This window comes from Tetranychus urticae, chromosome 3 (genome assembly GCF_039701765.1).
Source record: "Tetranychus urticae isolate SD_2017Ah chromosome 3, NJAU_TeUrti_SD_1.0, whole genome shotgun sequence".
Lineage (NCBI taxonomy): Eukaryota > Metazoa > Arthropoda > Arachnida > Trombidiformes > Tetranychidae > Tetranychus > Tetranychus urticae.
In genome coordinates, this window is record NC_142960.1 from 18,625,094 (window position 1) to 18,639,464 (window position 14,371).

Genomic DNA, 14,371 nt, shown 5'->3' on the forward strand with positions numbered 1-14,371 from the left:
ATGTTATTAGCAAATTGATAAATGTATTGTTATTTTATCGTAAAATGAATATAAAATGTATGTGAACAATAATAAAGAAATAAAGTTTAAAACAATCATGAGCTGAGATCATAGCGTCTTTTGACAGGACCAGATTTTTTTTCGAGAATGGCTAAAGCTGGATACAATTTTTCTTCTTTACGGACAATACTTCGAGCATATGCTCTTACAGCGTCTCCACAACCATGAATCTCTGGAATGTCTTATACAAAATCGTTTGTTGCAAAATTGACATTGTTGACCCAATGTGGCAGTTTTGACTTTAACTCTCAAGACAAACACTGTCCATTTTTTTGACCAAATCTAACATTTTGTCGAAGTCTTCTTTCAATTTATCCAATTTACTGTTGAGATCAAAATTTTTCGTTGAATCAACAGGCGGAGGTTTTTCCTGTACATTAGTCACATGCTTAGCGACAGGTTGTTCTTCGACAGTTTTCTGTTCAGTCGATTTGTTTGGATTGGCTGGTTCATTTGAAATCTTTTTCGACTGCTGTTCATCTAGATTGTTTGAACTTTGATCAACTTTTGTATCAACTTCTGTTGAAAGGCACATTTCATCTATTTGTTGAGGATTCTCTTGATCCGAACGTTCAGCTATTAATGACATTGTGGGACTGTTTTTGGGAACTAGTTTCATTACTAGAATGGTTCTTTTATCTCCTTCTCTTGTTACTGTAAAATGCTTTAATTGAAGCTCTTCAGCAATCTCGTGGACTATTCGTCTTTTAAATGAGCTCAGAGTAGGTGGAAAGGTCAACTTAACCTCTGATGATGATTGAAATTCAACCAATTTTTGTCTTATCTTCCTGATTATGGCCTCATCAGCTTTTGATCTTGAGTCTTGAGAAACAATCGGCTTTTTTTCTGGTTTCTGGTTATCTGGGGAAGATATATTCTTCTTATTATTATTTGCTTTTCTTTCGCTAGTTTTCTTTGTCGTTTTTTTATCTCTCTTAAGCTTTTTTAAGCGCAAGTGTGGAGGTCTTTTAATATCTTTGAATATTTTTATAGAAGATAAATATTCACGAGCTGATTTAACTTTGCCTCTATCATTTAAATATGTAATAAGAGATGAAATATGCGGTTCAGCTGAGACGGTATCAGAATCACAAATAACAACTAAATGTTTTTTGGCTCGAGTTACGGCCACATTCATTCGTCGATACTCAGACAGAAACCCTGTCTTTTTCTTAACATTGGATCTTACTAGAGATAAAATGATAACTTCTTTCTCACTTCCTTGAAAACCATCCACGGATCTTATTTCAATGGTTGGATATTTTCCATTTAATCGCAATCGAATTAATTCAACCTGTAAGGCGTATGGGGTAATGATTCCGATATTTTCTGGTTTGACTCCAGCTTTAATTAAATGCAAGACATAATAAGCAGCAATATCAGCTTCAGATTCATTTCCTTTCGATTCATCATATTCTACATCAAGCTCGGACATATCACAGCCAGCAGTGTCAATTAAAAGTAAAGGTGGACAGTCTTGAAGGTTACTTATTTTAGACATTGATTGGTTTTGGACGGATTCATGAGCAACCAATTTATTTTTATAGAACCTTTTCGAAGACCATTCCATAATATCTTGATGCATTCGATATTGCACAGTTAACATGCGAACAACTAATTCATGGTCAAAATTTGATAGTAATCTTTCCATCAATGTTAATTCGAGACCTTCCTTTGCTGCAGTTGCTGATACAATTGTAGGCGGTAATTGAAAATGGTCACCAGCAAGGATACATTTATCAACAAAAGTTAAGGGGATCCAACAGGCCGTTTCCAATGCTTGTGAGCATTCATCAATAATTAAAACATCAAGCTGATGACGCGAATCGTAAACTATATGTTTTAAAGGACCATCACTAGAGGCACTGATCAAAGTGGACAATACGATATCACTGCTAATTAAAACTTTTTTAATAATCTTACTTTCCAGTCGTTTCACATCTTTCCTTAGATGCTTAATTTGAGCTCTTTTATTACGATCTCTTGGGCCTCGTATACCATCTATCTTTTGTCTTATACCTTCTATGATTGAGTTCTCATCAGAACGAGCTATAGCTGCAGCCAAAGTGAATTTATGAAGATCCTTTGAAGCTCTAGCAGGATGACCCAATCGAATCATATTTTGCACTTTATAGGCAGATAATCTTTCGACAAGATTATCAATAGCTACATTAGAAGGGGCACAAACCAAAATTTTGAGTCCTTGCTTGGCAAGCTGCAGAATTACTTCAACTATACTTGTTGTTTTACCAGTTCCAGGAGGACCGTGAATGATGCACAGTTCTTTAGATCGTAGCGCAAAAGTAATAGCTTCTTTTTGAGAATAATCTAATTGCTTGTTGACAAATTCAATTGAGCCGATATCAACTGGACGACCAGGTGATCGTTTTCCAAACAAAAGATCTATCAATCGTCGAGCACGACCTCTCATTGAATAATTTCTTAGATTGATAAGAGCTTTTTTCAATCTTTTATAGGTAACATCATTTGATGATTTGATCAAACAAAAGTTGGCGAATTCTTGATCCAAACTGAGGTTTCTATCTCTTTCAAATGCCACTGTTATTTGATTTGAATTGAGCGAGTAAACTACACCAGAAGCCAGTGATTCTGAGTCAGGCCTTTCACGTAAGGAAACATTATCGCCAACAGTTATTTTATGAGATGGTAATGGGTGATCAGATAGATTATGACCAAGGGAAACCATAAGATAACGAAACAAACCAGGGCAGATTGATACACATCTCAAATTGTGAATGCTATCTCCTTGACGCTCTACTTTAACCAATTTAAGATTTTTCTGAGATTCACTGAAATATAAATATAGATTGATAATGTTAATTCTTAGTCATTGGTGGCAGCCAAATTGAGTAAAAAATGGCTGTTAGCAGAGTCAAAAGAATCTAAGTTTGAAATATCAACAAAAGATAATATACTTACTTAGTTGGTTTAATTTCAGCTGAATACTCGATTTCAATTAACCTCAGTTGTGACTTGATGAATGATTCAAGATTGTTATTTACACGAGATCGAGACATTTTAAATCCAATTTAAACTAACAATAAGTATAACCAAAGAGTAAAGTAGAAAGAGACAGCAATTAAGAAGCCAAAGGCAAAAGTTCTGCAAGTTCTGCATTATCCCACCGGAGGGCATAAATTGCAAAAAAAAAACAACAACAATCCTTTTACTTCAATCAAATTGCTTTATTTTGCGGCGGTTAATTTAACAATATTTTATTTTAACATCTCCATTCAATTTTTCAATTAGCCCCCTCCAGTGGGAAAAGGCAAAACTTTTGTCTTGTACCCAATTGATCCAAATAAAGACGCTGTCAACCCAGTCAATGTAAGCAACCATGCCAGACCAACGCACATTTAACGAAAGTGACAAATAAGGCACCAACATCAGCATTCTGTGAATAATTGTACACTTTCGTATAAAAATGCAGGCTATGTAAATGACAAAATTAATCGATCCTCAACCTCTTTTCTTTCACACCCTACTCTCTACCACTGAACTGATGGTCAATGTTGAAACTTTTTGATAATTTTTAAAACATCAGGTTGAGGAAAATATCGCTACTCTTGCGCAGTTGCTGGTTATTGCGTTTTACGCCAAAAAACGCAAAGAGACAAAGATTTTGCGGTTGAATTTCATACGCTGGCGAAACGCTCACTCTATTTTGCATGTGCTGCAAATTTATTTTGACTGGGAACACGAGCGTAAAACTTTATTCCCAGATTTGATGCCAGATTTGCGTTTGATGAAATTTATGCGCACTACACGCACGTTTCAATTTCTGGTCACAAAAAGATTTCACCAACTTGACTCGATCCTCTCACCCTCTTAATTGTCAATCATATTGACCAACTCTTTTACTCATGATCATTTTAATTGAAATTGTTATCCATGAATGGATTGAATAATACTTAAATAGAGAACTTATTTATCTGAATTTTAGTTAAAATTAAATACTTTGATGATGAAGAAATGAAGTAAAATCAAATTTACACGTATCGAAGCTATTTGTCAGCTGAAAATGGTGTTATTTTCACTGGCAAAAAGTGTTTGTTTACCATGAATAATCATTATCGATGTTATTAGCAAATTGATAAATGTATTGTTATTTTATCGTAAAATGAATATAAAATGTATGTAAACAATAATAATGAAATAAAGTTTAAAACTATCATCGTATAGTCAACATTTTTTATCCATTTATCTTGTATTAATATAGAACAATACAAATTTGAATAATTAAACCTAGAATTTGGACGATCAATCAATCGGATTGTCATTAACAATAGTCTGTAGTAATCTATATGACAACCAAAATGAATACAGAAATCACTTTGAATGAGTTCAGTCCTTTTTTGGTTGAGTCTTTCTTTTAGAAGTCATTTCTTCAAGTTTCTTATTGAATTTTCTCTCTAATTGGCGTCTTTTCACAGGATCAGGTTTTTTATCGGGAATACCTAAACCTGGATATAATTTTCCTTCTTTACGGACAGTACTTCGAGCATATGCTCTTACAGCGTCTCCACAACCATGAATCTCTGGCATTGAATGGCTTATACAAAATCGTTTGTTGCAAAATTGACATTGTTGACCCAATGTGGCAGTTTTAACTTTACATCTCACGAAGAAACAAACACTGTCCATTTTTTTGACCAAATCTAGCATTTCATCGAAGTCTTCCAATTTATCCAATTTATTGTTGAGATCAAAATTTTTCGTTAAAACAACAGGCGGAGCTTTTTTCTGTACATTAGTCACATGCTTAGCGACAGGTTGTTCTTTGACAATTTTCTGTTCAGTCGATTTTTTTGGATTGGCTGGTTTATTTGAAATCTTTTTCGACTGCTGTTCATCTAGATTGTTTGAACTTTGATCAACTTCTGTATCAACTTCTGTTGAAAGGCACGTTTCATCTGATTGTTGAGGATTGTCTTGATCCGAACGTTCAGCTATTAATGACTTTGTGGGACTGTTTTTGGGAATTAGTTTCTTTACTAGAATGTGTCTTTTATCTCCTTCTCCTGTACTTTCATGTTTTAACTGAAGCTCTTCAGCAATCTCGTGGACTATTCGTCTTTCAAATGAGTTCAAAGTAGGTGGAAAAGCCAACTTGACCTCTGATGATGATTGAAATTTAACCAATTTTTGTCTTATCTTCCTAACTATGTCATCATTATCTTGTGATCTTGAGTCTTGAGAAACAATCGGCTTTGATTTTGGTTTCTGGTTATCTGGGAAAGATGTATTCTTCTTATTATTATTTGCTTTTCTTTCGCTTGTTTTCTTTGTCGTTTTTTGATCTTTCTTTAGCTCTTTGAAGCGCAAGTGTTGAGGTCTTTCAATATCTTTGAATATTTCCACAGAAGATACATATTCATGAGCTGATTTAACTTCGCCTCTATAATTCAAATAAGTAATAAGAGATGAAATATGAGGTTCAGATGAGACGGTATCAGAATCACAAATAACAACTAAATGTTTTTTGGCTCGAGTTACGGCAACATTGATTCGCCGGTATTCAGAGAGAAACCCTGTCTGTTTGCTATCATTGGATCTTACAAGAGATAAAATGATAACTTCTTTCTCTCTTCCTTGAAAACCATCTACGGATCTTATTTCAATGGTTGGATATTTTTCATTTAAACGCAATCGAATTAATTCAACCTGTAAGTTGTATGGGGTAATGATTCCGATATTTTCGGGTTTGACTCCAGCTTCAGTTAAATGCAAGACATAATAAGCGGCAATATCAGCTTCAGATTCATTTCCTTTCGATTCCTCGTCTTCAACATCAAGCTCGGACATATCACAGCCTGCAGTGTCAATTAAAAGTAAGGGTGGACAGTCTTGAAGGTTACTTATTTCAGACATTGATTGGTTTTGGACGGAGTCATGAGCAACCAATTTATTTGAATAGAACCTATTCGAAGACCATTCCATGATATCTTGATGCATTCGATATTGTACAGTCAACATACGAACAACTAATTCATGGTCAAAACTTGATAGTAATCTCTCCATCAATGTTAATTCGAGACCTTCCTTTGCTGCTGTTTCTGATATAATTGTAGGCGGTAATTGAAAATGATCACCAGCAAGGATACATTTATCAACAAAAGTTAAGGGGATCCAACAGGCCGTTTCCAATGCTTGTGAGCATTCATCAATAATTAAAACATCAAACTGTTGACAAGAATCTTTAACTATATGTTTTAAAGGACCATCGCTGGAGGCACTAGTCAAAGTAGACAATACGATATCACTGCTAATTAAAACTCGTTTGACAATATTTCTTTCCCGTTGCTTCAAATCTTTCATTAGATCATGAATTTGAGCTCTTTTATTGCGATCTCTCGAGCTTCGTATACCATCTATCTCTTGTCTAATATCCTCTACGATTGAGTTCTCATCAGAACGAGCTATTGCTGCATCCAAAGTGAATTTCTGAAGATCCTTTGAGGCTCTAGCAGGATGGCCCAATCGAATCATATTTCGCACTTTGAAAGCAGACAATCTTTCGACAAGATTATCAACAGCTACATTAGAAGGGGCACAAACCAAAATTTTGAGTCCTTGCTTGGCAAGCTGCAGAATTACTTCAACTAAACTTGTCGTTTTACCAGTTCCAGGAGGACCGTGAATGATACACAGGTCTTTAGATCGTAGCGCAAATGTAATAGCTTCTTTTTGAGAATCATCTAACTGCTTGTTGAAAAATTCAATTGGATCGATATCAATTGGACGACTAGGTGTTCGTTTTCCAAACAAAAGATCTATCAATCTTTGAGCACGACCTCCTATTGGATAATTTCTTAGATTGATAAGAGCTTTTTTCAATCTTCGATAGGTCACATCATTTGATAATTTGATCAAACAAAAGTTGGAGAATTCTTGATCCAAGCTTAGGTTGCTATCTTTTTCAAATGCCACTGTTATTTTATTTGAATTGAGCGAGTAAACTACACCAGAAGCCAGTGATTCTGAGTCAGGCCCTTCATGTAACGAAACAATATCTCCAACAGTTATTTTATGAGCTGGCAATGGGTGATCAGATTGATTATGACCAAGGGAAACCATTAGACGGCGAAACAAACCAGTACGGATTGATACACATTTCAATTTGTGAATGCATACTCCTTGACGAACTAAATCAACCAATTTAAGATTTTTCTGATATTCTCTGAAGTAGAAATATAGAGTGATAATGTTAATTTCTAGACATTGATGGCAGTCAAGTTGATTAAACAATGACTATTAGCAGAGTCAAAAGAATGTAAGTTTGAAATAGCAACAAAAGATAATATACTTACTTAGTTTTTTCAATTTCAGCTTCATACTCGATTTGAATTAACCTCAATTGTGACTCGATGAATGATTCAAGATCGATATTTACACGAGATTCAGACATTTTAAATCCAATTTAAACTAACAATAAGTAAAACTCTGTTGATATCAAAACAAAAATTTTCATTCACAATAACAGCTGACCCAAGTGAAGGAGGCGCCTAGTTTTGAGCGTTTTAAAATGAATCGCTAATTGAATAGTTCTTACCGATTTAATCATTGATCTTTTCAATAATGCCAAAGTTTACGTAAAATGGTAAAGTGTAAATTACTGAACACTTACGACTAATCAACTATACTGATTACTATTTGTGGACTTCATAATTTTCAGTCAATTATTATATTCTTTATCATATTTTTTTTGTTTAGACTCTAAATCAAGTGAATTAACCAGTTATAGAAATGTTAAAAAATAATTTATTGATTTTTTTTGAAAATTTTGGGCCCACAGATACCTTTGTCAATTGGTCTTAATAAAAATTGACACAGAAGGAACATAACAATAAAACAAATTCAGTCTTCTGAGTAAATAAATGAGTAGACTCTGGATAATTGTTTTATTATTGTCCGGTTTTAAATTGCCACTCTGTTCGTTTACCAATATGTATAATTGTTTAATGGTAACTAAGTGTCATGCTAATCAATTGATTAAAAATAGATGCCAAAGTGTTGAAGATGGTGGTGATTGTGATGAACATTTTTAATCCTTCATTAGAAATTAGTAAAAAACAATTTGGCATGTTAGCTGCAGTCAATGTTGTCAATTTAAATTTAGTTAATCGATAAACTTAGAAGAATAAGTTCTTTGAAATTCGAGTCATCATTTTCTTCTCCCATCAGCATTTAATCACTATGAAAAGTAACGAAGAGACATCATGCTAAACAATCCTGTTGCACACTATCCGCAATAAATCCTGTATAAAAATGAACAAATAACTTCAAATGAGAGCCCAAAATCTGAAACCATCGTTTTTTAATTAGATGGTCAATTCTCACCGATTCGAGTTGAAAGATGAGAAATATCCGAGGTTGTTTTTTGATCGAAGTGTTAATCAACATTTCAAAAAAAAGATTAGTCTCTTTGTATGCCAGGCTTTAGTGATTTACGTGATGGTTAAAGAAATGATTTTCACGGTTTCATTTTGATGGTCATTCGATAGAGAACGAATCTCTTATTTAGCGAAAGTAGCAAATATCATTTTGCTTTCAACTGTTATCAGGTTCAACAGTTAATAAACGTTACCAGGGATGGAAATGAAAACCAAATGCAGAGAAATTAAATTAACTTATATCTGATTCTTTATTCTTCGCTCTTTTTCTACAGTCTCCTTAGTCCTTTCTATCCATTCTAATTCTTCTGAATACTTTTTCCGTTTACGCTTCTTCTTGTTTTTCTTCTTTAATTTCCTTAGGCGTTTCTCAGCTTTCTTGGAGATCGCTCCGTTAAATTGGTTAGGATTCATTATCTTGGCGAAACCATTTTGAACAGGGTTAGAACAATCAGAGTCATCGTCCGAGGAGTCATCGTCATAATCTACAAGAGAGTTAGATGATATTTTCATCATTCTAGTTTGTCCGGGCAAGGTATCACTTTCAGAGCTGCCTGTTGATGACGGCTTGTCTCCAGAAACTGACAATCGATTTCCATTTGAGTTATTTAATTTGTTAATGGAGTTGAATTGAGGTGAGCCTCCATTAGTGAACTTAGCATTACCATTACCGTTTGGATGAACAGTAATAGAGCGGATATTATCCATAATCCCATTACTTTTTTGTTGATTATTATTGTTATTATTGTTTAGACCCATCTTCTGTAACAAGAGGAAAAAATAAAAGTTAAAATATGTAAAAAATCGAGAAATCAAAATTAAATAGATTGGAACATATTTCGATGATCAATTTAGAAGGAAAACAAACTTACTTTAAAATCAGCAGAACAGTTGTTGAGACCCAGCCAACGGACATAAAATAATATATATGCTTGCTGGTCAAGAACTTGATTAATATTTACTTTAATAACCCTATCATCATCCATAAGATACCATAAACCGTTCGAACTTTTAATGTAACAATAATAATGTCCAGAGTTAGACGTAGACCCTAAATGCACTAGAACAGCATTCAGTTTATACAAAATAGGAGAACCCTGTTAAATAAAAAATACAATTAGCGGATTTCAAAAAAAATATCATGGATTAGATTAAGTTTGACTTGATAATTACCTTGGAGTCAGACATAAACGGTCTTATATTGAATGTTTCGGGGTAGGCGATTTTTTTCGTGATCTTGCCTCCATAAATACGATTGTAATCAAACCTCTTGAATTGAATGGTCGCCACATTAGGAGGCTTGTACACAGTGAAACGTTTGGTTGCCATAACTTTCTTCTTACAATTCGGGCACTTATAAGCGTTATCATTCGAAAGGATTTCTGGCTGCGTAAATTTACGGAACGCATCTTCTAAATTGTTTATTTCCTATAAAGATAAATAAAAAAAATTGTAAATTCTCAGGAAATAAGGAAAATATGCATGCATGAATAAAAGATAGAAATATTTACCTTAATGTCCAAAATAAAGTCCATGAAATAGTCATGAGTGTCACTTTTTGCTTTACATACAGAGCAAGTTACTTGGCTACGGTGATAACCACCAAAAATTTCATTAATCACAGTTGTTTCTTTACTCCTAGGATCTAGTTTGACAGAGTTATGTGTTAATTCAAAATTCGTGGTACAACTTTTCCACATATGATCTAAAACATAACGCAAGAATTCATGCGCATCTTCTTGTCGATTAGGATGGAAGTGTCGAGCTATAGACTTCAGCCTCATGTGTATATTCGATGGTTTTATAGCTCCGTTTGGACTGTTGTAGGAACGTAGTACATGTTGTTGGAACTCGCAAATCATACAAAAAGAAGATATTTTACCTGTATGAAGAAAGACCAACGCATTAGTAAGAAATAAACTCAATATTTGACCAATATGGCATAAGAAAGCATACGTACATTGTGAATGATGATCATCCCCACAATACAAGAGATAGTTTATTAAAGGTGGACAATAAGTTAAACACTGTAAAACGGAGTTCATGTAACACGTATTTCCTAGATTAACAAGGCCAGCTCCAACTTTATTGACCTGTAGAATAAATAAACTCTCAGTTAGAAGAGGCTCGATTGAAAAAGCCGGCTTTTGCACATAGTGCTTCAACTCACCTGTTTCCATTCTAGATGGACTTTTTTATTGTAAACAATGACTTTACGAGGCCCAATAGCGTCATATGATGGAGTAACAAAGCCGTTGGTGGCAGCTTGCAGTTTAATTGATTTGTTTAATTCAACAATTTTTTCGGCTTCTACTTTTTTTGTAACAATCCATTTGGTTTGTTGATCAGGTGTTAACACAGTATACTTTCCATAGTTATCAAGCCTTTTTTCGAGAGACTCATCCGCATTGTAGCTTCGAAATTCAATATTATCAGTAAGAATTGAAGATCTACATCCACTTGATATCTAAAAACAACATGGTAAACGAGAGAAGATACACACAAAATTAGTTCAGCTTTAAAACTTATATCAAAGATTTTATATAAATTCTGGTCAGAATTATTTATAAAAGATAGATTAAGGAAGCCTGAACAAGCATTTATCTCAACATTAATAAAGATTCAATAATAAAATAGCATGCATCAAGGCCTAGGTAGATTAGCATTAAAACAGAAACCTTGACCTACCTCTCGTTTTAAGGAAAAACTTTTTCCAAAGCCGATCTCCATGGTTAAAGATAAAGTTGAGTAGATGATTGGGAAAAAATGATCACAATTAAAACATTATATTGATATAAATATTTAGTTTGATTTTGAGGTTAATTTCTGGAGTCGGTTGATTTAGAAGGAAGAGGTTCAAGACTCATGCCTGGTTGATGTTTGACTCTCAACATACATTTTAAGATTCGCCTCACTCATCTTTAAAAAATTCTGATAGAGGGCAGAACAAGCAAGCTGTACACTTTAAATCGTTTTATTTTTAATGATCTTATTGATTCCAACGTATTTTTAATCCAAATTGTTCAAATCTAATGGTTAATTTCAGCGATTTAGCACTGAAAATTTACTTAATTTGATTGACTTATTTAATAAACAATTATAGATGAAAATAATTTCAAGCCAGATTGAATTCAATTTTGAAGCAAAAATTGTTTAATTTAAATCTAATTGAAGGTGATAGGGAAATTCGGGTAAAAGATTTCTTTGATTACAATTTACATAAGCTGATTTATCAAATTATTAAGATAAACTCTCTTCTCTTGACTAACAAAAAGTCTAGGGATAAGTACATTGGGTGAATTATTGAATTTTTACAATGAAGAGAGAGAAAAAAACAAATGAAAATTAGAGAGAACATATTGATAAATTTGAATTGGGAATGTAATAGTAATCATTCTTAAAGTTAATCAACTGAAACAAGAGCCAATTTTAAAAACATTAGTTAACTGGTTGATATTAACTTTCAAGATTTGCTTTAATTTGCTTTCATTTTTCATTTTAATTGATTACATTGTTGTTTTTTGCTCCATTATATCTTAGCATTTAATTTTGGTACAAGGCACAGTTAAGCTATTATTTTCATAACAATTATTAATCTCAATCAAGAGATGTCAAGATATATAATGATATAGAGAGTCAGTATTGGTTATTGAAACTGAGAGCTTTTGAATATTAAAACAATATCAATGCAAATGTATCGAGATTAACTATCTCAATAAGCAGACAAATGATGAGAAATCAAATTAAAAAATGAAAAACAAAAGCAAACGTAAAACCCATTCTAATACATAATTGTTAAGATATAATCAGAAATACTCGCTCTCCAAGAATGACCATTTTCATTCTGGAATCAGCAAATATGTAATTTACACGCTATTAATGAAAATAATACGTATTCTCATTCTGGGCTAATCAGAAATTCGTAATCCTAAAAGATTATTGAAAGCAAATCCATTGAAATTAACTTTGCCAACTCCTTGTAAACAGCTTTCCTTTTTCCTGGTCTCTCTTCAGTCTGGTTTAAGTAGCTCAATAATTTCAGGATAATCCAAAGTTGCTTTGAGTTGATAATTTAAACATGAAAGTATTTGATTTGTATGATGTTAATAAATTATGGCTTGTTAATAACCAGACAGGGCACTTGGTCAAAAATGTAAATTTAAAATATGAAAGGCAGATTTCATTTGGTTGCTTAGTTTTCAATCCTTTTGTTGGTGTGATGCATTTTGCCTTGAAGTGAGTTAAATTGAGTTTAATTATCATCCGATTAATTTTTAAAATTTCGAGTTTTGTTGAATAAAACAAAATGCTAACTAAAAGCAGCACAAAATGAAGTCCAAAGTCAGTATAGCTTTAAATATTAACAGATTAACATTGTCCATTAGATAAACCAAAAAGTCATCTTAATCTTTAGTTTCTATTTTTTACTTTTTTTCATATTTAAAGGTAGTAAAAAAAGCTAAAATATTTAATCATTTAATTGTCGTCTTTAAATATTGTGATTCTTTTTTATATCTCGTTTTGTTTATTATTTTTCTTGATTCAGTCTGATTTAATGTAGATTCCGTTTAAGTAAATATGATTTGGTTGATTGTGATGATGAATGTATTTGCGTGCGTTATTCGGTAATGATACTTTAGTAAAGGTTTTTGCATTTACGCCATCCTTTTACCCTCGATCTAATATTAGATCCAAAATAGTTTCCGATTTGGTCCATCTCTCAGTCAGCTTGTGCTGTCGTAAGACGAAGATGTGCTTGATTTTCAACATTCACATTTTCCGCTGATGTAGCTTCGTTCATTTTCTCGTTGTCAATTGATGGAGCCGAATGAAGGAATGCACTTCGCAATAAAGATTGAGATGGGATGCTTCTTTCATCCACACCGGTCCGGAATGCATGGACAACACGAATCTGTAAACATTGGTAGAAACAAAATAATCATTAGTAAATTATTTAAGAACCAATATCTATTGACTGATTGTTTTGAAATTATTGACACTAACTTGATGTTGAAGACGCTTAATTCCTCTAACCCATAAAATTCGGCCTGAAGCTTTGTCTCTTGCATAAGATTCCCTTTTGCCGTCATCCCACATTGAAACAGGAGCAACAATCATATCTTCAGGTGGTTTACGACCGACTGAGAATTTCTTAGTTAAAATACTCTTTGGAATAGTAGTTAATATTTGACCCCAAACCATGACACCAACTCCAAAAAATATACACCACATCCATTGTTCAAGAGTTAAGGGGGCCACTGAAAATGCTCGACCACCGAATTCGACAATTAAAACCTGAAAGAAAAAACAAGTTAAAATGTATAACAATATAAAGGGCGATTTAAGGTTGACCAAATTACCTGTCCAACAAGAGTAACTATGATAACAATACAGAAAATAGGATTTCTTGTTATATTTTCAAAAATGTTTCTTTCCCCACGAATTTTACGGGCATTAATTTCATTGAAAAGCGTCATCATGACAAAAGTATTAAAAATGATGGTAAAATGTTGTGATGGAGGGGCCCCGATTGGAGCATACATTCCCGTGTCAATATCGAAAAATACGTGACCTGAAAAAAGGCATTAAATATTAGTTTAACCGAAATTATCTGAAAGATTGCCTTCAACTCTTACCATGAAATAGAAAATAAAAAACAACTGTGAGTTGATAAATTGTCTGACCAACAATATTTTTCAACATAGTTCTAGATATTAAAGGCTTAGTTCGACCATAAGGTTTTCGTAATAATAATGATAGAGTAGGAACTTCAGTGGCCAGCGCTAGTGAAGCCAATGTGTCCATGATTAAGTTAACCCAAAGCATTTGAACAGCTCGAAGTGGACTGTCCTGTAAAACAAGAGAGATAAGGAAAGAAAGGTTAGACTGTGACATTT

The 14,371-nt window shown here is 33.2% G+C and overlaps 3 protein-coding genes across 5 annotated transcripts in view; all 3 read right to left on the reverse strand.

Annotated features, from left to right (window-relative positions):
* Positions 1-3: 3 nt before the first annotated feature.
* Positions 4-7,545, reverse strand: LOC107362848 (uncharacterized). The gene is given in 6 exon segments (XM_089269366.1): positions 4-237; positions 239-313; positions 315-2,870; positions 3,001-3,110; positions 4,435-7,261; positions 7,392-7,545. Coding segments are annotated over 6 exon segments (5,808 nt in total). The 5' UTR covers positions 7,490-7,545; the 3' UTR covers positions 4-95.
* A 274-nt stretch (positions 7,546-7,819) lies between these two features.
* On the reverse strand, positions 7,820-11,349 carry LOC107362978 (uncharacterized). Of its 2 annotated transcripts, XR_001568770.3 has the most exons (8): positions 11,163-11,349; positions 10,645-10,941; positions 10,435-10,567; positions 9,986-10,356; positions 9,648-9,902; positions 9,347-9,571; positions 8,422-9,236; positions 7,820-8,339 (listed from the first exon to the last, which is right to left on the reverse strand). XR_001568770.3 is itself a non-coding variant. In XM_015930138.3 (7 exons), exons 1-7 carry the CDS (start codon positions 11,202-11,204, stop codon positions 8,712-8,714), a joined length of 1,848 nt encoding a protein of 615 aa, XP_015785624.1. In that variant the 5' UTR covers positions 11,205-11,349; the 3' UTR covers positions 7,820-8,711. The 2 variants fall into 2 exon arrangements, 1 of the variants encoding a protein (XP_015785624.1); XM_015930138.3 differs by having other exon boundaries at positions 7,820-9,236.
* Positions 11,350-11,604: 255 nt separating this feature from the next.
* LOC107362976 (plasma membrane calcium-transporting ATPase 3) overlaps positions 11,605-14,371 on the reverse strand; it is a 35,794-nt gene continuing 33,027 nt past the window's right edge. For both annotated transcript variants that reach the window (XM_015930134.3, XM_015930135.3), the window contains exons 13-16: positions 14,111-14,324; positions 13,835-14,046; positions 13,479-13,769; positions 11,605-13,386 (exon numbers count right to left, since the gene is read on the reverse strand). In XM_015930134.3, coding sequence (XP_015785620.1) covers positions 13,195-13,386; positions 13,479-13,769; positions 13,835-14,046; positions 14,111-14,324 — 909 coding nt within the window. In that variant the 3' untranslated portion in view covers positions 11,605-13,194. The remainder of the gene's footprint in view (positions 13,387-13,478; positions 13,770-13,834; positions 14,047-14,110; positions 14,325-14,371) is intronic.

Coding starts and splice junctions, on each gene's coding strand:
- LOC107362978 (XM_015930138.3), bottom strand. CDS start 11,204: ATGGAGATCGGCTTTGGAAAAAGTTTTTCCTTAAAACGAGAG. Junction 10,568..10,644: donor TCCATCTAGAATGGAAACAG/GTGAGTTGAAGC, acceptor TTTATTCTACAG/GTCAATAAAGTTGGAGCTGG. Junction 10,357..10,434: donor GGATGATCATCATTCACAAT/GTACGTATGCTT, acceptor TTCTTCATACAG/GTAAAATATCTTCTTTTTGT.